The 22,797-nt window shown below is 44.3% G+C and overlaps 1 protein-coding gene across 1 annotated transcript in view; it reads right to left on the bottom strand.

The window, feature by feature from the left end:
• GALNTL6 (polypeptide N-acetylgalactosaminyltransferase like 6) overlaps nt 1–22,797 on the bottom strand; it is a 1,456,655-nt gene that overhangs the window by 68,487 nt on the left and 1,365,371 nt on the right. Inside the window, exon 9 of the mRNA XM_068974511.1 lies at nt 2,974–3,195. Coding sequence (XP_068830612.1) covers nt 2,974–3,195 — 222 coding nt within the window. The remainder of the gene's footprint in view (nt 1–2,973; nt 3,196–22,797) is intronic.

Below are 22,797 nucleotides of genomic sequence, written 5' to 3'. Positions count from 1 at the left end.
GTCCATTCCACGCTATGGAAAAACCCAAACAAACTTCTTGGCCGACTGTTTCCTCACCCCCTGCATTAAATGTCCAGACATGACTCTTACTCTCCTCTGCTTGGGAAATGGGTATTTTTCAGTATGGCTTACACCCCACACCCTGTCATTTGTTGATTTCCCTTCCCTCTGCCTTCCTCCTATCTTGAGTCTTCATCCTTGCTGTGTGTCACCCTTCAATGAATAAATGTCACTAAATGTAATTGGTCCTAGAACTACTTTGTCACCTTCTTGTTTTCCTAAACCTAAACATGACCTTTCTTGGTTTGCTGTTCTGAAGCTTTGGGGAAAGAAATTTGCCATTATATTAAAAAAAAAAAATCTGACATTCTCCATGTCTGACTGTATAGACCAAGAATGGTAATCCCAAATGTCTCTAGGGCCCAGGCAAACCATGCGGCAATATGAGACAGTTGAGACTACCAGATACACTAGATAACCAGTGGGAATTTGCTGTGTGATGCAGGGAGCTCAAACCTGGTGCTCTGTGACAGCCTAGAGGGGTAGGAGGGAGGTTCTGGAGGGGACATGTGTATACCTACGGCTGGTTCCTGTTGATGTATGGCAGAAACTAACACAATACTGTAAAGCGATTAACCTCCAATTAAAAAAATTAAAAAAACTAAAAAAAACACCCAAAGACAAAGAGTAATAGATACAGAAACTGGCATCGCATACCTGGTTGTAAGATGGTTCTCATTTGATTATTCTTGCAAAGTTGTATCTTTCCTAGAACCTCAGGGAAATTTCAAATCTGTTTCCAAGCAAGATGCTTTTTTTTCCCCCAAGCTGCTTTATAAATGCAAGTTATTATTTAGTCAGGCAATGTGGGAAAATGTGATCAGTCGCAGTTTAGGTAGTAACGGGAAGGAATAAAAAATTATAACTCCACAGAGGGAGAAGATGGATGAGATTTTAACCCAGCTGTGAATGAACACAGTGATACTGGGAGGTCTTAGAGGATGTTCTTAGTCACTAAGGCAGGACCATTTTTAGATCATTATAGAAAGATGACAAACATAACCTCAACCAAAAAAAAAAAAAAAAAAAACCCAAAAAACCTCGAGGAAGAAACTTACCTACTTATTGGGTAACAAATTCTTACGTATTACAATGGGTTAGACGTTGCTCTCTCTGGAGTATACCTAAAGTTTCTGTGGCTGTAAATTAAGCCCCTGGTAGATAACAAAAAGAATACTAGCAGCATAGTATGATTACTATCCCAAGGATGCATTAATGAAATGTTTAAGATGCATTGGAAAGAAAGTGAAAGTGTTAGTCGCTCAGTTATGTCTGACTCTTGGCGACCCCATGGACTATAGCCCACTAGCTCCTCTGTCCATGGAATTCTCCAGGCAAGAATACTGGGTTGCCATTCCTTTCTTCAAAGGATCTTCCCAACCCCAGGATCAAACCTGGGTCTCCCGCACTGCGGGCAGAGTCTTTACCATCTGAGCCACTGGAAAGCCCCAAGATGCACTGGATCAAAGAGCAAAGTACTCACTGACTTAAGCATCCATGGTCAGGACCACCTGATGTAGAAAGAAGCGTTAGGGGAGGGAGCGTGTGGTGCTGGCCTTGGCTCCATCCTTCTTGCCGGTGGAATCCCAGGTCTATGGGTAACGACACCTCTTTGGGCCTCTCAGCAGAACAAGCAGCGCACAGGTGACTCCCTGAAGGAGTTTCCCCAGGGAGCCTGGACTCACCCCAGGACACTCCCCCACCACCCCCCCACCCCTCCTTGCCACACGCAGGCCTCCCCTGTTTTCAGAGCTCCACTAACTCACAGACACTAAGCAGGCAAAGACACGTTCTCCCCACACCACAAAGCCAAGGGCAATGATGGGAAGGCTCCTCCATGAGGCGAGATAGTCCACACCTGGCTTCCAAAAGCCCAGAGCCTTGGAATGGCGAGAACATCCTGCCCAGTCCCCTGCCATGAGCAGATGAGACCATGGGCTAAGTCCCCACCATTCCATTTGAATCCCCGCTCTGGCATGCTCTTTCCTAAGGGAACAAGCAGGGCTGAATGGAACTGAACCCATCACAAGAATCCTTTACATGCCCAAAGATACATGGTTTGAATTTGCCAATGGAGGCTTTCCAGCTTTTTCCATTTTAGATCATGAAATAAAATTAAAAAGCAGCACTCAGAGGTGGGAAGTTTAGTCCTCATATAAGGAGCCAATGGGGCTTCCCTGCTGACTCAGCTGGTAAAGAACCCACCTGGCAACGCGGGAGACGCAAGAGAGGCTGGTTCAGTCCCTCAGTCAGGAAGATCCCCTGGAGGAGGAAATGACAACCCACTCTAGTATTCTTGCCTGGGAAACCCTATGGACAGAGGAGCCCGGCAGGCTACAGTCTAGACGGTCGCAAGAAGTTGGACACGACTGAGGAGTCAAACCACCACCAAGGAACCGATGAGGTTCCACACGTACCTCTGTGCTGGGTACTCTGGAAAAGTCTGTCCTTGTGATTCTGCCTGGAGCACCTGGTTAGGAAAGCTGCCAAGCCCCTGGACACCTTATCCTTGCTCTGACAAATAGCAACCAGGCTGTGTGAGAAGGAGGGAGGGATTTTATCGTGGACATCACGGCACATTTATGTACACAGCAGCACCAGAGACATTTTCATTCTCTGCCAGCTCTTATGGCAGTTTCACTAATCTCAAATCAAAATATTTTCCAGGTGCATTAAAAAAAAACCAATTTTCAGAGTCAACAGTGGCCAAGGGCTCCAGGGGTGAACTCACTGCCCTTCCCCAGCAGCTTCTAGAGAGGCCGAACAGACACTTATCAGAGATGGCTTCAGCCGACCTTTACTGACCGCTGGGCAAGGGAGCAGAGGGCTTCAGCAGCCTCCATCCCACCCCTGCTGGGGACGGGGGGAAAAATTCTGTTTTCCATGGGGGTGCTGGAGAGCCGGGCGCCTCACCTCGCCCCAGGCCGCGGGCGGGGGCTCCACCGGAGGGTAGTACCTGGGCACGTCCCAGGCCACAGCTGCCATGAACCACCTGAAGTCCTTGCACTTGAGCTGCCTGCGCAGCTCCTTCTGCGCCGAGAGGTCCCCGGTGGACAGGTGCCGGTACTCCGGGCGCCGCTGGTAAATGTACTCGGCGAACTCGTCCATCCAGGTCTCTGCCACCCGCTTCAGGTTCTGCACAGGACAGAAGAGCGTCAGTGGTTGGCCCGTGTCCACCACCGTGCATCTCAGTTGCCCTCGAAATGGAAAAAAAGGAATTAGACAACCTCAGGCAGCTCTGGTGGGGAGTTTTCCTCACTGCCAGAGGCGTGAGACAGTTAGCCTGAGGCCACGCATGCATTTCTGCTTCTAGCATGGGATTGACTGCCAATTAGAGAGCTCAAATAAATGAGACAGAGACAGTGAAACACCCGCCGGACGAGCTGATCAGCTTTCTCATTCCTGCTGTTACTGCCCAATGATGAATTCTTTGTTTTTCACCCAGAGTTACAGGAGTCGGGGCTGGAGGTAACAATGTTGCTCTTAGGCCTCTGATTGCTTTAACTGGTTCAGGGGACAGTGAGGGATCTTGGCAAGAGTGAGGAGGAACCAGCTGTTGTTTCCCCAGTCACAGTGAGAGAGCCCAGCAGGACTGAAACAAAGACCTTGTGTTCAGATGGTGTTTTGTGCCACACGGAAGCCCGGGAGAACCAGTAATTCACGGCACAGTGAAGTCGGCTAAGGAGGCACCAAGGGGCCTCTGCAGGTGTTGCCATGGGGGCAGAGAGCAGGGAGGCCGGCCCTTAGAGGAAGGAGTGTGGAGGCTCAGGGTAGGGGGCTCGGCGCGTTTGCCAGTTTTGAGGTTCAACAGGTAACTTCTATGCCCTGGGTCTCAGATTCCTCGCCTGAAAAAGGGACATAGAGTCATCTGTTCCTCCATCATGGGAGTGGTTGCAGGATTAAGTAACACCTGGGTTTCAGTATTCTCCCCTGGGAAATCCCATGGACAGAGGAGCCTGGTGGGCTGCAGTCGGTGGGTTCACAAAAGAGTCTGAGTGAGTAACGCTTTCACTTTTCACTTGCCTTATTTTAAACACCCAACTGGTGAGTATTGACCCTTTCCAGCTTCTCATTTGCACTGAGAAGATACAATGAGCAGAAAGGCTGGGAACTCCACTAAGACCCAGAGACAAGTGACTCAAGTAACTAGGGATGGTTAGGAGAATTGTTTATCTTAAAAATTGCTGCACTGTCCTAAATGAGACTATTCCTAATGGAATTGTACCCTTTTTTTGTTTTCCCAGTATGCACACCTCCAGCCTCCCTAGAGGGCCTCTCTCCTGTCTGACCTCATTCCCAACACCTGCCACCTTGTTCTCCCTGGTCTCCTTGGTTAGCATGGGTAGGGCTCGGTTAGTCAGCAAGAGACAGAGAAGACATGATGCCATAAAGACTACTCTGATTTTTTTTTTAAGGTTTTTTTTGATATGGACCATTTTTTGTCTTGATTGAATTTGTTACAATATTACTTGTTTCATGTCTTTTGTTCATGAGCCATGTGGGCTCTTAACTCCCTGAAAGAAGTCACTGTTAGCTGCTCAGTCTTGTCTGACTCTTTGCCACCCCATGGACTAGGTAGCCCATCAGGCTCTTCTGTCCATGGGATTCTCCAGGCAAGAAAACTGAAGTGGGTAGCCATTCCCTTCTGCAGGGGATCTTCCTGACCCAGGGATCAAACCAGGATCTCCTGCATTGCAGGTGGATTCTTCATCACTGAGCCACCAGGGAAGCCCCTTCACTCCCTGACCAGGGATCAAACCTTCACCCCCTGCCTTGAAAGGTGAAGTCTTAGCCACTGGACTGCCAGGGAAGTCTCAGGACTACTTTGATTTCTTGGTTGCCTCTGTGTTCCTTTCTAAGATTCCTGGCGTGGAGGGCTTAAGAATTTCTCTCTGAGGGGTTGTTATGTGCTATCATTGTGCTGCTTCCCACCTCATCAGCATTGCCTGGCCAAGAACACTTTCTTCTCCTCTGACTTCAGTTTATTTTGACAAATGATCAGAGTCGACATTATTTTGTAATAGTCTAACCCACTCCAGTATTCTTGCCTAGAAAATCCCATGGACAGAGGAGCCCAGCAGGCTATAGTCTATGGGGTCACAAAGTGTCAGACACAACTGAACGACTGAACATGCATGCATACACACACACACACACACACACACACACGTGCACACAGCCCTTGCCACAGACTCTGAGCTGCCTGATTTGTGTGGAGGCTCCTGCTCTGTTCTGGGATTGGGAAGCACAGGCACACGTGATACCCAAGTATGAGTCTTTGGTGTCACCTTGCCATTTACCATTCATTCTGACAAATGTTCTGCCTGAAATGCATTCTATTTTCATTTGTCCTTGGACAAGCAATTTTTATGCTTAGCAACAAAGGCTCACAGATAGGATGGAAAAAAATCAGTTGGTAATATTAAAACTTTATTTGTATTCGACTTAGATTTTTGGCTGTAGTTTCAATCTTTCTCCTAAACTTCAATTATTATGTAAAGTGGAAATATTTAATTTTTACCTACTTTGTGCTTCTCAGATAAACAAGTACGAATAAAGGCAAGGAAATAGCAAAGAGCAGTGATGAAGAGGTAAATTACCCAGGAGTAACAAGGAAATGATTTATTCAGTGGTGCATATGCATGCGTGCTCAGTCATGGTCAACTGTTTGCAACCCTATAGCCTGCAGCCTTTCAGGCTCCTCTGTCTACGGGATTTTTCCAGGCAAGAATACTGGAGTGGGTTGCCATTTCCTCTTCCAGGGGATCTTCCCAACCCAGGAATCAAACCCCTGTCTCCTGCGTCTCCTGCATTGCTGGTGGATTCTTTACCACTGAGCCACCAGGGAGGCCCTTTTATTAAGTGGATGCATGCCTTAGAAATTCTGGTAGCTTGCAAGAAAGATGTGTCACTAAGAAATCTGTTTGACTTGGGTAAATAAACACTTTTAGACTATAAATTCTGTGAAGTTAGGGGTAGATAGTGTTTTAGTTTTAAATTAAAAGGCCCTAGTACATGTGTGTGCTCATCTGAGCTTGCTAACTGTGGAGTTAATAAAAGACCATTTATAAAATGAACATGACTAAACTCCTAGCTCATGCATGTATCTGTTGATAAAGGCACTGAAATAGAAACAGTAGTTTAAAAAGCACTACTGCTGAAGGGTGGATAGATATTTGCTGCTTTGGGTTTTTGAAATAGAAATAGGAATTCTTGTGAAAACTCAAAGAGGAATTGACCAGTTCAGATGTGTTCAATTGGGAATGGCTGTAAGGGTCAGGATGAACGTTTGCAAGAAACAGCAGCACGAATAAGTGAAAGAGGCAGGCGATGGTAGGTTGGAAGATTGGAAGATGGTTGGCAATGTCAGGGCGGCTGCAGCATCACTGACCTGAGAACCAGGCAGGTTGCTTTTGCATTATCACATCCTTTTCAAATGGAAATACTTGGTTGCAGGTTAGGTTTGCTGCTTTCCCAAACACTCCAAAGAAAGCCAGAAGAGCATGGACATACTCCAGGGATAAGGTCAAATCACTGAGCCATTTTTGGTTACCTTTTCAGGAGATGGGAAAAGAGAACCAGCACAATAATTCCAAAAACTGATTGCCAGTGTCCTCTGGCAATGAGTGTTATGTAACCATTTAGACAAACATATGAATCCTGACTGTTCTCTAATGTTCTGATGACTCATCAGACAGCCTCCACGGGAGACGCTCTGTTCTGAGTGCAGTTTCCCATCAGGAGGAAACTTTCTGAAGTGTCAACTATTGTAGTCAAAGAACAGTCTAGAATAGTCCAGGTGACGGGTGAAATCATGTCGTTCTGAAGGCATCATTCCGAAAATAACAAGACGCCTTGTGACTCTTACGCTGTCATTTTGAATTTGTAATTAGTTTTGGGGAAAACATTGGACCCTCAGCTGAGGAATATTTTAAGCAGTTGCAAGAAGCATTTCATTGACCTTTCATAGATTGTGGAATAATTTCACCCACTATAGGAAATGGAATAATTACATACACATTTGAGCTCATCAGAATATTTGCATAGAAGCACATGTATTTAGGGGCTTCCCTGGTGGTGGCACAGTGGTAAAGAATCCACCTGCCAATGCAGGAGATGCAAGAGACAGGGGTTCAATCCCTGGGTAGGGAAGATGCCCTGGAGGAGGGCATGGCAACCCACGTTAGAGTTCTTGCCTGTGGAGAACCCCATAGACAGAGGAGCCTGGTAGACTATAGTCCATGGAGTCCCACGAGTCAGACACAAGTGGGTGCACACACACACACACACACACACACACACACACACACACACACCTACTTTCAAACACCTCTGGGAACACATGGACAGAACAGTGAAACTGACATCCCCAAATCCATCTTGCCCGAGATGGTAATGAAGAGAATAGGGCATCAATCTGAGTGGGCCCATCTGTCCTGAGATTACATAAGCATTGGTGGTGGTGCTAAGATGTTAACAATTAGTTATGAACAGGAAGAAGGAGGACAGTATGGACACTGGGTGATCTATGCATGCCATCATTCTTTCCCAAACTATCAGGAGTTGGATGTAAATGTTGCTTATATATGTGGAGCCACAATGATGTTGGGAAAGATTGAGGGCAGGAGGAGAAGGGGGCAACAGAGGTTGAGATGGTTGGATGGCATCACCAACTCAATGGATATAAGCCTGAGCAAATTCCAGGAGATAGTGAAGGACCGGGAAACCTGGTTGCAAAGAGTCAGACTGAACAACAACAAGGTGTTAGGTGGGATTCCTGGTTTTTGAGATGTAAGTGAAATTGCATTAATGTATTCCTGTCTTAGAAATTTGCATGGCTTCCCAGGTAAGCCGATTTACACGTTCGTCCTTCACTTTGATGTCCTGTTCCGGGATCCCTCCCTCCTTTCCTGTTGGCATCCTGCCCAGGCTTGCTCTCTGCCCTGGCCACGTGAGCTTCATGGGTCACACACGCACTGTTCCTCACCTCTCAGACACGTATCTGAAAGACAGCGGTTCTAGACTTGGAGGACGTGAGGAAGAGGCAGAAACGTAGCCGCCGAGAGTAGGATGGAAGCTTGGACTTGTTTCATATTCTTTTCATTGTTTTAAAAAATATACATACTTGTTTATTCGGCTGGCATTGGTCTTAGTTGCTGCATGTGGGATCTAGTTCCCTGACCAGAGGTTGAACCCAGGCCCCCTTCACTGGGAGCCTGGAGTCTTAGCCACCGGGCCACCAGGGAAGTCCCTTCTTCCATATGCTTTAGCTCCTATAGAGAATTTCGTCCCGGACAAGATTTCCTCCCTGTCCTTTGCCCTCCTGCCATGTGCTGTTTTCAAAACTTCCCTCATGTCTCCTTTGCAGACAGAATATGGCATTTGTTCCTATGAGCACGTCAGCTTTCTCACTGTCTGTCTTTGTTTATTCTGGCCTGATGCTGAGGTTTCCCTTTCCAGAACCAACATGTCCTTTCTAGGTGTTTTGTCTAACAAAGGTCCTTCCCCAACAAGAAGTCACACAGGCAGCTCTTGAATTACGCCCCCCCTTACTTTTGGTCGTGTAAAGAGTTGGCTGCCCATCATCGAAGACATTCCACAGCTGGTCCCTCACTGTCCTCCCCAGTTTTATTCTCCTGCATGGAACTCTGCTCAGGAGAGCTGCTCTGGCCCTTGCCTCTGTCTTTAATTAAACAAAGAGGCCCCTGGACAGAGGCGGCACTAATGCCTCGGTGGTCTGTGTGAGCCAACTGAAATGTGACCTGTAAACGCCTCCGGTTTACAGAATCAACGCCTGATCGACGCGTGCGCACCACGGACAACCAACCAGCTTTCGGCTATCACCCAGCGGTTTCTTTCCTCTGCTTCCGCTGTTTCTGCCGCGTTTAGATCTTTCCCCAGCGCCTGTGGGTGGACCCCTCCTAGCCCCTTCCCATCTGGCGCTGCTTGATTGGAACTGATTTTTGCTCAGCTAAACTCTTTAAAAATTATTTGTTAAGTTTTTGGCTATGCTGGGTCGTTCTTGCTGCGGGGACTTTCCCTTAGTTGCAGTGCACAGGCTTCTCATTGCAGTGGCTTCTCTTGTCGCGGAAGACAGGCTGTCGGGCGCACAGGGGTTCAGCAGTTGCAGCTCCCGGGCTCGAGAGCACAGGTTCAGTGGTTTTGGCTCATGGGCTTATTTGCTTCTCTGCGTGTGGAATCTTCCCGGATCAGGTATCAATCCTGTGTCTCCTGCATTGGCAGGCAGATTGTTTACCCCTGATCCACCAGGGAAGCCCTCAGATAAACTCTTACACATTTTAATTTATCTCAGTTTGTCTTTTTACACACAGAAAGTGCTAATACTAAAAAATGTGTCCGGAATTGAGATTTCACCGGGCGCTTTGTGTTTTTGTTGGCAACCTTCCTCCCGATACTCATAATCTGCATATACTGCGTGCTCTATGAATGTTTTTAAGTTGATTATGTGGTGGTGTCTGCAGAGTCTGGCATGTCTTGATGCTGTTGCCAGTATGGAGTGAATGCTTTGCTTCCGTGGAAGTTATTCTAGAGAGACTCCAAGTTCTCTGCAAGAGAAGCCTGCGATCGCACAGCAGTGATCTGAATGTGCTTCCCAGTCCCACCGATTTTCTGATGGGGGTCGGGGTGGACTCGTGCTGGCCCTCTGTCAGTGGCTTCAGATAACAGCAGTGGGCTAGGAGGGTCCCCTGGAGAAGGGAACAGCTACCCACTCCATGAAAACCTCTGCGCCCCACCTTGAATGGGTTGGGCCCCCTCCCCCACTGTCCCCTTGTCCACAGCACACTCGGAGCTGGGGTGGAGCCCAACCCTGAGGTCCAGAAACAGAGACCTCCACCTACTTATTTTTCAGACTCAAGTTAACCAAGAAGTTAATTCAACTTAGCCATGTGGCACCCTCACCTCTCGCTGCCAGTTAGCACTGCCATTATCTGAAAGCGAAAGTCGCTCAGTCGTGTCCCATGCTTTGTGACCCTGCGGACTGTAGTCTGCCACAATCCCATCCTCTGTCCATGGGATTCTCCAGACCAGAATACTGGAGTGGGTTGCCATTTCCTTCTCATACTTGTTGAATGCCGTGTGAAATAAAAGCTGTTATTTTGAGCGCCTTCTGTGCATATGACATTGAGATTCTGCACGTTTTTATGTCACCCCAAAGGTTCCCTGTGTAACAACACGCCCCCTATTCAGCACAAAGTGCCGTTCATCTCTTCCTTCTCTGTGTTGCTCAAATATTTATTTTTTAAAATATTTATTTGGTTACACTGGGTCTTTGGTGGCTCTGATGGCTCCGATGGTAAAAAAAATCTGCCTGCAATGCAGGAGCCCCGGGTTCGATCCCTGGGTTGGGAAGATCCCCTGGAGAAGGGAATAGCAACCCACTCCAGTATTCTTGCCTGGGGAATCCTTTGGAGTCCATGGGATCACAAGGTGTTGTACATGACTGAGAGACTAACACTTCTCACTTTCAATGGGCATTTAGTTGTGGCATGTGGGATCTAGTTCCCTGACCAAGGGTCAAACCTGGGCCCCCTGCATTGGGAACATGGGGTTTTAGCCACTGGACTGCCAGGGAGGTCCCTGTTCAAATATTTATTAACTCACTTAACACAGTCAGCCCTGTATTAGAGGTCTTTAGAATTCAAGTCTTGTTTTTGGTATGCTCTCCAGGACTACATTTTTCCTTAATTCTAACGCTCATCAGGTCTTGGAATTGAAATTTTCACAGGAACACTTAATCACGTTGCAATCTCAGTTCATAAGGACGGATTTCAGCTTTGACTGATCATTTTCATTGTGAAGCATGAGGAAGGTAGATATTTCTGTTACACTTGCTATGTCACCAAATGCCATAAGTCTGTCCACTAATTATTATGATTATTATTATTTTGCCAGCAACAGTTTAGACCCTATGGCTCCCTCATCCTGAAAACTCGATCCCTATTCAGTTTCTGAACATACTGTGTGGGGGCTGACTATTTCCCTGGCTGAGAAGCTGTCCCACATGTGTGAATTACCTGGGCCACCTCGCTGCAGCTGTGTGTTTCTGTTTCTTTATGGCAGGTGCAATCCTGTGTGCCCACTGGTGGGACCCCCGATGCACAGGCTGTGCTAGTGTCCATATTAATCTATTGCGTTATGGTGGGTTTAGTAATAGGTTTCAGTATCACTTGTTATTTTTTCCCAGTGATTTTTCCCAGAAACTGCTGGGTACCCAGCAAAGCCAGCCTCACCCAGAGTTTATTAGTCACAGTCACTCCTCCAGCAAGGAACCGCATCACTCTCCCAGAACGTTAAAAATTCTGCTTTGATTTAAAGGCATTTTTTCCCTCCCCTTTGAAGCCTAAGAGCACTTCAGTAGCTTCCGTGTCCCGCCCCCAAACCCTCTTATCATTGATGATGTGATAAATGTTATCACGCTGCAGCTCAGAAGAGGATCTCTGTATGAGAGCCTCAGCTCACTACAGTTATTTAGCCCAGCGCTATTTTCCTCTGATCTAAAGACTTCTTTGAAGTCGATGGGATGCCTCCAGCATAAGGAGAGGATGGTTAATCCAGTCCTCAAAAAGAGGCTTCTCTGACAGGCAGTTTCCTCTCTCTTCTTTACTAAGCCTGCATGAGCTGTTTGTAAGTGATTGCCTTCTCTTGACTGTTTTGACATAATTTAATTATACCTCTATTGTGATTTTTGGCTGAATATTTTGGATTATATGTTTCTGATAGCATTTATTTTTTTATTTTGTTTTTTAAAATATTTATTTATTTATTTATTTATTTTTGGCTATGTTCGATCTCCGTTGCTGCATGGGCTTTATTCCAGTGGCAGAGAATGGGGGCTACTCTTGGTTGCGGTGTGGGGGCCTCTCATTGTGGTGGCTTCTCCTGCTGCAGAACATAGGCTCTAGGGCACGTGGGCTCAGTAGTTGTGGTTCTTGGGCCCTAGAACATTGCCTCAGTAGTTGTGGCCCACAGGCTTAGCTGCTCCAGGACATGTGGGATCTTCCTGGACCAGGGATTGAACCCATGTCCCCTGCTTTGGCAGGCAGACTCTTTACCACTTAGCTACCAGAGAAACCCCCTGATAGCATTTAATATGGCCTTTAGATATAGAACAAACAACTCTCTAAATTGTATAGCTGCCTACCTTATTAAAAATGCATGTAAACCCAATTGAAAATAGTTTTATTGAGGAATAATTGAGAGGCAATAAATTACTCATATTTTAAATTTTATTATTATTTTTTAATAATTTACTTATTTATCGGCTGTGCTGGGTCTCTGTTGCCGTGCGCACTTTTCTCCAGTCGTGTTGAGTGGCGGCTCCTCTCTGGTTGCAGCGCACGGGCTTCTTATTGAGCTGGTTTCTCTTGTTGTGGCTCACGGGCTCTAGAGCACAGGCTCAGCAGTTGTGGGAGAAGCCCTAACTTTATTATTATTTAAAAAATTTGGTCATTTATTTTGGCCACACCAGACAGGGATGCTAGTTCCCTGACCAGGGATTGAACCCATGCCCCCTGCAGTGGAAGTGTGGGGTCTTAACCACTGGACCTCCAGGGACATCCCAACTACTCATATTTAAGGTGTACGGTTTGGTACACTTTGATATGTGTGTTCCTGAAACCATCATTGCAAGCAAGATAATGAACATACCCATCACCTTCAGTCATTTCCATATGTCACTTTAAAATCTCTCTCCCCATCTCCTTAGGTGCTTCTTCCATCCCCAGGCAACCCCCGATCTATTTGAAAATTTTAAATTAAGCCTTCATATCTGTAAAACAGTTTTAGGTTCACGGCAAAGTTGGGGGGGGGCAAAGATTTCCCGCTTATCCCTGGCCCCTCCCATGCACAGCCTCCCCCCTCTATCCACACTCCCACAGAGTAGCTTGTGTGTTAGAGTGACACCTGGTAATCGTGCCAAGTCCACAGTTTATGGTGTTGTGCACTGATCTACTTTTTGTCGCCATAATTTAATTTGCATTTTCTAAACTTTTAAAGATAATGATAAAATATGTGCTCTTTTTGTCTGGCCTCTTCCACTATGTGTAATTATTTTGAGGTTTACCCGCATAATTGCATGTACTGCTTTTTATTATATTTCATAGAGCATGTATGGCTAGACCAAAATTTGTTTACCCATTTATGTACTAACGGACAACATAGAAATGCAGAAGATCAGAAGAGACTGCATGAATAATTATTGCTGTTGTTCAGTTGCTAAATCATGTCTGACTCTTTCTGACCCCATGGACTGCAGCACACCAGGCTTCCCTGTCCCATTTATGAATAATGGTATACCAGCAAGTTGGATAATCTAGAATAAATATATAAGTTTCTAGAAATGTAGAATCTACAAAGACTGAAGCAAGATGAAATAGAAAATATGAAGACTGATTACTAATAAGGAGATTGAATCAATAATCAAAAACTTTCTAACAAGCAAGACATTCCTGTAGCCAGGGCCAGTGGCTTCACTGGTGAATTCCACCAAATATTCAAAAAATAATTGTACTGATTATTCTGAAATTTACCCCAAAATAGAAGAGAAGGGAACTCCTCCAAACTCATTTTACAAGGCCAGCATTACCCTGATACCAAAACCAGACAAAGAAGCCACAGGAAAAGAAAATTACAGGCCAATATGCCTGATGAACATAGATGCAAAATTCCTCAACAGAATATCAGCAAACCAAATTCAGCAATACATTAAAAGGATCGTATACTGTGATCAAATGGGATCCTTTCTAGGAGTGCAGGTATGATTCAGCATTTGCAGATCAGTCAGTTTGATACACCACATAGCAAAATAAAGAATAAAAATCTCAATAGATGCAGAAAAAGCATTTGATAAATTTAACATCCATTTATAACATTAGATCAGTGCCAAAGTAATTGAGGTTAGTGCAAAAGTCAACCACAATTACTTTTGAGCCTCAATTACTTTTGCACCAACCACAATTACTATTACTTTTCCACCAATATAAACCCTAAAGACTCAATAAAAAACTGTTTGAACTAATAAAAAAATTCAGTAAAGTTGCAGGATACAGAATCAATATACAAAAATCTGTTGCATTTCTATACACTAATAATGACCTATCAGAAAGAGAAATTTAAATAGAATCTCATTTACGATTGCAACAAAAGAATACACCACCTAGGAATAAATTAAGCCAAGAAGATGAAAGACCTGTATTTTGAAAACTGTAAGATATTAACAAAAGGAAACGAAGATGACACAAATAAATGGACAAATATTCCATCTCTTGATTGGAAGAATTTAACAGGCATACTTCTGAAATATTGCAGGTTTTTGCTCCAGACCACCACAGTAAAACAATGATCACAATGAAATAATTCACATGAATTTTTGGTTTCCCAGTGCATATAAAAGTTATTTTTATACTATAGTATAGTATATTATTTAAATTATACTATAGTTTATTAACTGTACAATACATACCTTAAGTAAAAATATTTTATTGCTAAAAATTACTAGCCATTTTCTGAGACTTCAGAGAGTCACAGACTTTTTGCTGGAGGAAGGTCTTGCCTTGCTGCTGGTGGCTGCTGACTGGTCAGGATGGTGGTTGCTGAGGGTTAAGAGTGGCTATGGGAATTTCTTGGGCTAAGACCACAGTGAAGTTTGCCAGGCTGATTGACTTTCCTTTCACAAATGATTTCTCTGTGGCATGCAGTGCTGTTGGATAGCATTGGTAAAACTTCACCTCAGAACTTTAAAATTGGAGTCAGTCTTCTCAAAACCTGCCACTACTCTATCAACTGAGTTTATGTCATTTTATAAATCCTTTGTTGTCATTTCCCACATGGTGCTAGTGGTAAAGAACTTGTCTGCCAGTGCAGGAGACATAAGGGATGTGGGTTGATCCCTGGGTCCAGAAAATCCCCTGGAGAAGGAAATGGCAACCCACTCGAGTATATTCTTGCCTGGAAAATTCCATGGACAGAGGAGCCTGGTGGGTTACAGTCCATGGGTTCGCAAAGAGTCAAACCTGACTGAAGCTGACTTAGCATGCACAGCATGCATTGGCGGGAGGCCTCGGTTTCCTCTCTGGGGACCTCTGCAGGGCTGCTTGAGTTTCCTTGTCCTGACATGGCAGCCAGATTTCCCCCAAACCACCCATCCAAGAGAGCAAGGTGGAAACTAAAATAAGTGCCTGCTATGACCTAGCTGCGGAATCTTCCCAGGTGCGCAGGGGTAAAGAATCCCCCTGCCAGTGCAGGAGGTGCAAGAGATGCGGGTTCAATCCCTGGGTCGGGAAGATCCCCTGGAGTGGGAAGTGGCAACCCACTCCAGTATTCTTGGCTGGAGAATCCCATGGACAGAGCAGCCTGGTGGCCTACAGTCCCTGGAGTCACAGAAGAGTCAAATGTGATTGACTGGGGACACTTGGAAGCAAAAAATAGGTGATAGGACAAAAAAGTGTGCTTTCTGTTTTGCTTTATTTTTTTTTCATTCCTTAAGACCATATTAGGCTAAGATTGAGGGTCAGAATACGATGGAGTTATTATTTTTTTATTTTGAATGGAAAGATAATTGCTTTACAGAATTTTGTGGTTTTCTATCATACATCAACAAGAATCAGTCATAGGTATACCCATGTTCGATGGAGTTATTTTTCATGACTTGGTATGAAAATTGTTGAAGGGAGTCCAAAAGAAACAGATGTTTCTGTGTCCCAGTGAGGAACCACAGTGTGTATGGCCCACAGCCAGATGATGGCCGTGCTGTCCAGGTCTCTCCAGCACCCACACGAGTTCTGGCACCTTGAGCACTGAAGCACTGGTTTCTCTAGATACAGCACCACTAGCTGGAAGCTGATGCTCTTACTGTGAATGATGGTGGTGGGGTGGCTTCCCCAGTGACTTCACAGGCAGGGGACAGAGGCAGGTGGGGGTACAAGGCAAGGGGCAAATCTGGAGGGGTGCAGAGTGGACCACTTCTATCCACGTATGTGAGCATGCAGAGGAAGCCTTTGGGGATTACTAGAGACACCTCAAAATGGTTGGAAGGGCATTCATCGGCAATCAAGCAAATGGGGTCTCTGTCACAAAGGGAGTACAGAGGGCAGTGTGATCTCATTTGTGGATGATGACTATTAATGCACACACACACATATATAAATCACAACCAGCATTGTTGTGATTTATAAATCACAACCAGTGTCTTGTTCCACCACAGCAAGCATTCCAACAAATTGTGGTTGAACTAAATGGTGCTAAACCATTGTTCCATCTGATATTAGAAGACCTTGTTTTATTTTCCATACTACTTTCAAAAAAGGCAAAAAAAAAAATCCTTTTACTTTTAATAGCTCACACAGTGTTCTTAGGTTGAAAATGATATCTGTTTCAAAGTTTAGGCAACCTGTGAGATCTTATTTTTATAAACTGTTTTCAAAATTAGAACACCAAGGGCATTCAGACACCACAAAGCCACCCATTGGTTTGTGACCATTTCTCAGTTTACAGACTAGCAAGTGGAATTGTTTTCTCCACCTCAAATGACATCACAAAGTAAACGTGAGACTTGCCTGGTGGTCTGGTGGTTGGGAAGCGGCCCTCCAATGCAGCGGGTGCAGGTTTGATCCCTGGTTAGGGGACTAAGGTCCCATGTGCCTTGTGGCCAAAAAACCACAGTCGTGGGCTGGAGGCAGTGTTGTGACAAATTAATTCATTGGATTTTAAAAAATGGTCCACATTTAAAAAATAACCTTTGAAGAAAAGGAGATATGCTTGGGCTGAAATTTCAGTCAGAGATGAGATTCTTGCCATGAACTAATAAGCTATTGGAAACAAGGGAGATTAGAATGGAAAGGACACAGCAGAGACCTCCAGCGGAGTGTCACTTTGCATTTACACATCTCAGAGTAAGAAGTTAATTTCTCCCAATGAATCCCTCCCAGCCAGGTGCTGTTGTGGCTTTATTGTCCAACTGAGGTCCCCAAAGGCAGAATCCGAGAGCACCAGTGCTGCTGCCTCTTGCGAGAGTCGCATTTTTTTTGGGGGGGGTTATGCAGATTGTGGTATGCTGAAATATTTAAATGTGCTTAAGTTTCAGCAGCTTAATTTTCTAGCAGCAGGGACCTATTTGTCTAGGCAAGCTTTCTCCTTTCTGAAGCTCCAGTGGAGTTGTGAATGCAGGAAAATGTTCAGTTCTAATGGGGATAATGATGAAAATGCAATTATAAATTCCCCAGCCCACAGACAGGGCTCGCCATGTTTGTTTCTCAAGTGCTTTGAAAAAGAAACGTAAATGAATGCTGACTAACAAAAGGGTGCCAAGGTGCTCTAGGCAGAAGAAAGAGAAACCAAAAGCAGAGTGGGTAAGTTTGCATTAGAAAATAAAAATAATCCCCAACTTAATTTTATTAAAAATGGCAAGGTAAAAAATGATTAATCCTGATGGCCAATTATCATGTAAATATTCAGGGTCATGCACACTCAGTCACTGAGCCATGTCAGACTCTTTGCAACCCATGGATTTCAGTCTGCCAGGCTCCTCTGTCGTGGGATTTCTCAGGCAAGAATACTGGAGTGGGTTGTCATGCCCTCCTCCAGGGGATCTTCCTGACCCAGGGATTGAACCCCGGTCTCCTGTGTCTTCTGCACTGACAGGCTAATTCTTAACCACTGAACCACCTGTCTCTAAAAAATCTTCCAATAGGGTGAACAAAAAACTGATGTGAAATGTTGGGTCTCACTCACTAGATAGACCAAGAAATTCTGAATATTGTCTCTAAAGCTTGGAGATTGCTTGTCTTAACTACAGCCTGTGTTTTACATCTGTGAAAATAGCAGATAACTGATTCACAAGTCAGCTGAGTGAGAATTTGGGGAGAAAGAACTGAGAAATATCTGGAATGATTAAATGGAGCAAAATAATGTTGGGAAGAAGATTGCATTTGTGGGAGTTTTAGGGGAAAATATGTAGAGAAAATAAACAAGAAGACCAGAAAAAGTTAGTTTTGAGCAGTTTGGTGGGAAATGGCTGAGTTTTTAAGTAATATTGTCTTCACCTTGCATATTTTGTTCATGAAACTTCCAAATGGCAAGAGACTGTACCCATCAACAATTTGCTATTTCTCTCTATCTCTCTGTCTTTTAAAAAATATTTATTTGGCTGCACCGGGTCTTAGTTGCAGCATTCAAACTTAGTTGTGGTATTCAGAATCTAGTTCCCTGACCAGGGACTGAACCCACCCCCCTGCATTGGGAGCCTTAGCTACTGGACCACTAGGGAAGTCCCCCTCTTTCTTTTCTGGTGTCTGTGTTTGGTAAGAAAATTCTATGGTTTACCTCAATAGTGGTTAAATATTTTCAAGGCAAAGTGTGAGTCTGCCATTTTTCTTTTTCTTTTTTTTTGTTTTTTGTTGAAAGAATAGATAAAAACATGGATACATAAGAAAAATTCTGAGACTACTAGAGTTGGAATTAGGGAGTGAGTGAGGGTCGAGTTATAGGGAATACACTTGTGTTTCACATTTTCCCATCTCTTCTTCTTTGGTCCTTGGCAGATGGAATAGTTGTACTTTTTCTCATAATCCTCATATGCAAAATAAGTGCTCAAAAAAGAAGCATCACTGAAGGGCTGGTACAATGCTGTGCTGGCAGAAGCTTATTTCTGGTAGGAAGTGTCCTTGGGTGAGGTGACATTCTACTACAAAGCAGAGGCTTGATTTAATTAAAAGGTCCAATGCTCTTGGTTTAGGATATGGGGCAAGCTGTATGCATTCTGCCTGGCACTTGGTAGGCACATGATAAATATTTATTGAAGAATTTCTGCGGTCTGAGCCTTATTTGTGGCTGGAGATGACATTTATCTTCATATCATGCTACAGACTCATCAAATCTTAATGATTTATTGAATCATTATAGTCATGTAATAAAGTTATGATTGATTTTTAGGAAGGCTATCAGGAAACATGAAATATTATTTATGAAAGATGATTGGAATAAAAATTCAATGTAGAGATTCCTCAAAAAATTAAAAATTGAACTACTCTAGGATCCACCTCTCCCACTTCTGAGTATTTATCTGAAGAATATGAAAATGCTAATTTGAAAAAATATATGCACCCTCACGTTCAACAAAGCATTATTTACAATAGCTAAGATATGGAACAACCTAAGTGCCCATCAACAAACGAAGAAATAAAACATGCACTATATATGCACAATAGAATATTACCCAGCCATATAAAAGATGGAATCTTGCCATTTGTAACCTGGGTGGACCTTAAGGGTATTATACTAAGTGAAATAAGTCAGATGGAGAAAGACAAATACCACTAGATTCCACTTAGGTGTGGAATATAAAAGCAAACACACAGAAAGACCCGGAATAAATGAACACACTAAACTAAACCAAAACAAACATGTAGGTTCAGAGAACAGAGCAGGGTCACAGAGGGGGATGGCCAAGACGACTAAAGGGGACCAACTGTATGGTGATCGATGAAAACCGAATTTTTGGTGCTGAGACTGCAGTGAATACAAAAGTAGAAATATAATGCTATACACATGAAACTTACGTAATGTTATATCAGTTTTACCTCAATGTAAAATAAACGTTGAGGGCTTCCCTGGTGGCTCAGTGGTAAAGAATTCACCTCCCAATGCAGAAGACACAGTTTCAATCCCTGGTCTGGGAAGATTCCACATGGCTCGGAGCTACTAAGCCCACAACTCCTTTACCTGTGCTCTAGAGCCTGGGGGCTGCAGCTACGAAGGCTGCATGCCCTAGAGTTGTCAAGAAAGTTGTCAAGAAAGCATCCAGCATGGTGACGAATGGGAAATTGACCCCCCACTCCCCACAAAGTGTGCTCTGCAACAGGAGAAGCCGCCACAATGAGAAGCCTGTGCACTGCAACTAGAGAGTAGCTCCCACTTGCAGGAGCTAGAGAAAAGCCTGAGAAGCAATGAAGACCCAGGACAGCCAGTGAATACAATTAGAAAAAATAAATAAGATTTAAAAGTTCCGACTAAATAGGAAATATTATATTTTGAAATATGTCCAGGAAGGCAGAGACATACATAATAACAGTAGGTAAACCGTCTTTAATTTTTGCCAAGAGTACCGATTAGCCTTCTTGCTCTTTTGGTTATACTGTAAGGAAGAATTAGAAGTAGTTACTGATTCGAGAGCAAGTGCTTCTGCATAGAAGTCCTAGTCCTTTGGGAAGAATTCATCATCGTCTTCTGCCCTTGGGGAGGGGGAAGCCCACGATAGGTCACTGTGCCCCTGAACTTGAGGACAGTTCCAGATGGTGCATCTGGATTCCGAGGCTGGCTGCTGTTGGTGGCCAAGGCTGTAGCGTCACTGCTCATCCCTGCAGGGCATCTTCAGGAGAGTCCACAGATGGACAGTCATCTGGGAGAAGGGTCGCTTTGTGGGGAGTGGGGGCCGATTTCCCATTTGTCACCATGCTGGATGCTTTCTTGATAACTTTATTTTCTGATATCAAACTAGTCCTTTTGGTCTTGTTCATGCTTTTTCTCAACTGATACATTCTTCTGAGATAAACAAAGGAACACGTCTGCATATGTCAGATATTGCTTGCTATTTCAGTTACTCTGGCAAGGCAGCTAACACCACAGTGCACGGTAAAGTGCTCGCTGATGGACTTGGGATGATCTTGCTTTGACACTGAAGCTCCCTCCTCTCCTTCCTTTCCCTCTTTTTGTTGTTGGTCAATTGCTAAGTTGTGTCCTACTCTTTGAGACCCCATGGACTATACCCGCCAGGCTCCTCTGTCCGTGGGATTTCCCAGGCAAGAATACTGGAGTGGGTTGCTGTTACCTTCTCCAGGGGATCTTTCCAACCTAGGGATTGAACTTGTGTCTCCTGCGTTGACAGGTGGATTCTTTACCACTGAGCCACCAGGGAAGCCACCTCCATCATTTCAAGGGTCTGAGATGATCTATGGGATCAGTGGGGCTGGATGTCCCCAGGGATGTGGCACCAGGAGAAAGTCACCCCAGGAAACACATCAGAAAGTCACTCACAGCTGACAAAGGCAAGACAGCTCTGTCCACCACACAAACAAAGCGTAATAACCACAGGAAATAGTCACACCTCACTGAATCCTGCTAAGAAACCCTAAGTAAATATATGAAGTCAAAATATCTGTAATATCCTTGTGGATCACAGTGTAGCCTATAGGATCATTAAATGGATACTTTGTTATTATAGAAGATATATCACTATATAGCAATAGATGAAATTATGCTAAATATTACTTAGGAGACCTCCTTTCTCTTCTGTTAAATCATAATGCCAGCCATACTGTTGTAAACCCTATACAAATGTTTATCCATAAGTAAATGATGTAAGACACCAATTTCATTCCATTGTGAGTCTGATGGTTTTCCTTAACCGTTCTGATGTTGGGATTGTCACATACAGGGTGTGGGACTGCGTGGATTTCCTGTCCCTGTTGGGGCTGCTAGTTATGAAAAGTGAAGGTTTGTGCTCATCTAGCTCATCGTTTATACCTAGCACAGTGCCTGGCTTGACAAGTTTTTTTTTTTTTAATGAAAATTTCTTTCTTTCTTTTTTTTAAATGAAAATTTATTGGTGAAGAAAATCTGGCATATATATATATATATATATATTTATATTTATATTTATATTTTGGTGGGCTCTGAGAATTGTGGTCGGGAAGTCTGTGCACGTCTCCCAGGTCTGGTTCTTCCTGCACAGTGGTTGCTTACAAGCCAGGTTGTCTAAATCCAGCCTCAGACCCATCCCTTTCTTTGGCTCCTGTGTCTGTGTGGGTATCATCATTCCTTCATCTCGTTCCTGTGTCTGGTTTTGCACAGTGTGGTAAGGCCATGAAAATCTCTTAGGAAGTTTTCTTTAGAGATGCTTCTTGCGTTCAAAACGCTACCTTCTTTAGTCTCTCTCCTTTAGTATTGACCTGCTGGCTGATCTCTCCATTTTACCCCTTCTCTCTTTATCCAGGCACTTCTTGTTCAAGAACTGAAAGTGCCTCCCTGCAGTCTGTAGGGAAAAGGCACACACCTTGGTCTGCATTCTAGGGGACACTGCACCTAGTTTCACTGCAGCAGCTCAGGCTCAGTTGTTTGTTACTCTCCGCGTACCTGGCCCTCTGCGCCTGCCAAGCCTACCCACGACTCCCAGCCGTCCCTGTTTGCTGTGAGCCCTGGACAGACAGTCCCCGCTCTGCTCACTGGACATTTAATCTCTGTCCCCTTTAATGTGAGTTACATTTTCAAGCGTCATAGGTCATCCCGCACAATAAATTATTATGAGGATTTGACTTTGGCTTCATAGCTCTTATCCTGAAATTTGGACAATGGTTGCCTTAAAATGCAAGATGAAATTTAAAAAGGAAAAGTTATCCATCTTGTGTTGATGGTGAAACACAAACAGATACAGAACCCCAATTTGGGCATCCCTCAGACACTTAGAGTGAGAGCTTCTGGCTTAAAAAATAGTCACAACCTAAAAGTTGAGAGTTATGTTTTATTCTGTGGAAATTTTTAGGACTTAAGCCCAAGAGGCAGGATCTCAAGTAACCCTAAGAGAACTGCTCCAAGGAGGTGGCAAGGAGGAGACTCAGAATATATAGGAGTTTTGCAACAAAGGTCAGGTAGTCTGAATATCAAGAGATTATTGTTAATTAAAGAAACCCAGATGTCTTAAGGAATTAAGCGCTTTGCTGTATATGG

The sequence above is a fragment of the Capricornis sumatraensis genome, chromosome 6 (assembly GCF_032405125.1).
Source record: "Capricornis sumatraensis isolate serow.1 chromosome 6, serow.2, whole genome shotgun sequence".
Classification (NCBI taxonomy): Eukaryota; Metazoa; Chordata; class Mammalia; order Artiodactyla; family Bovidae; genus Capricornis; species Capricornis sumatraensis.
The sequence above is the reverse complement of the archived record's forward strand: the minus strand, read 5'-3'. Positions and strand labels throughout refer to the sequence as shown.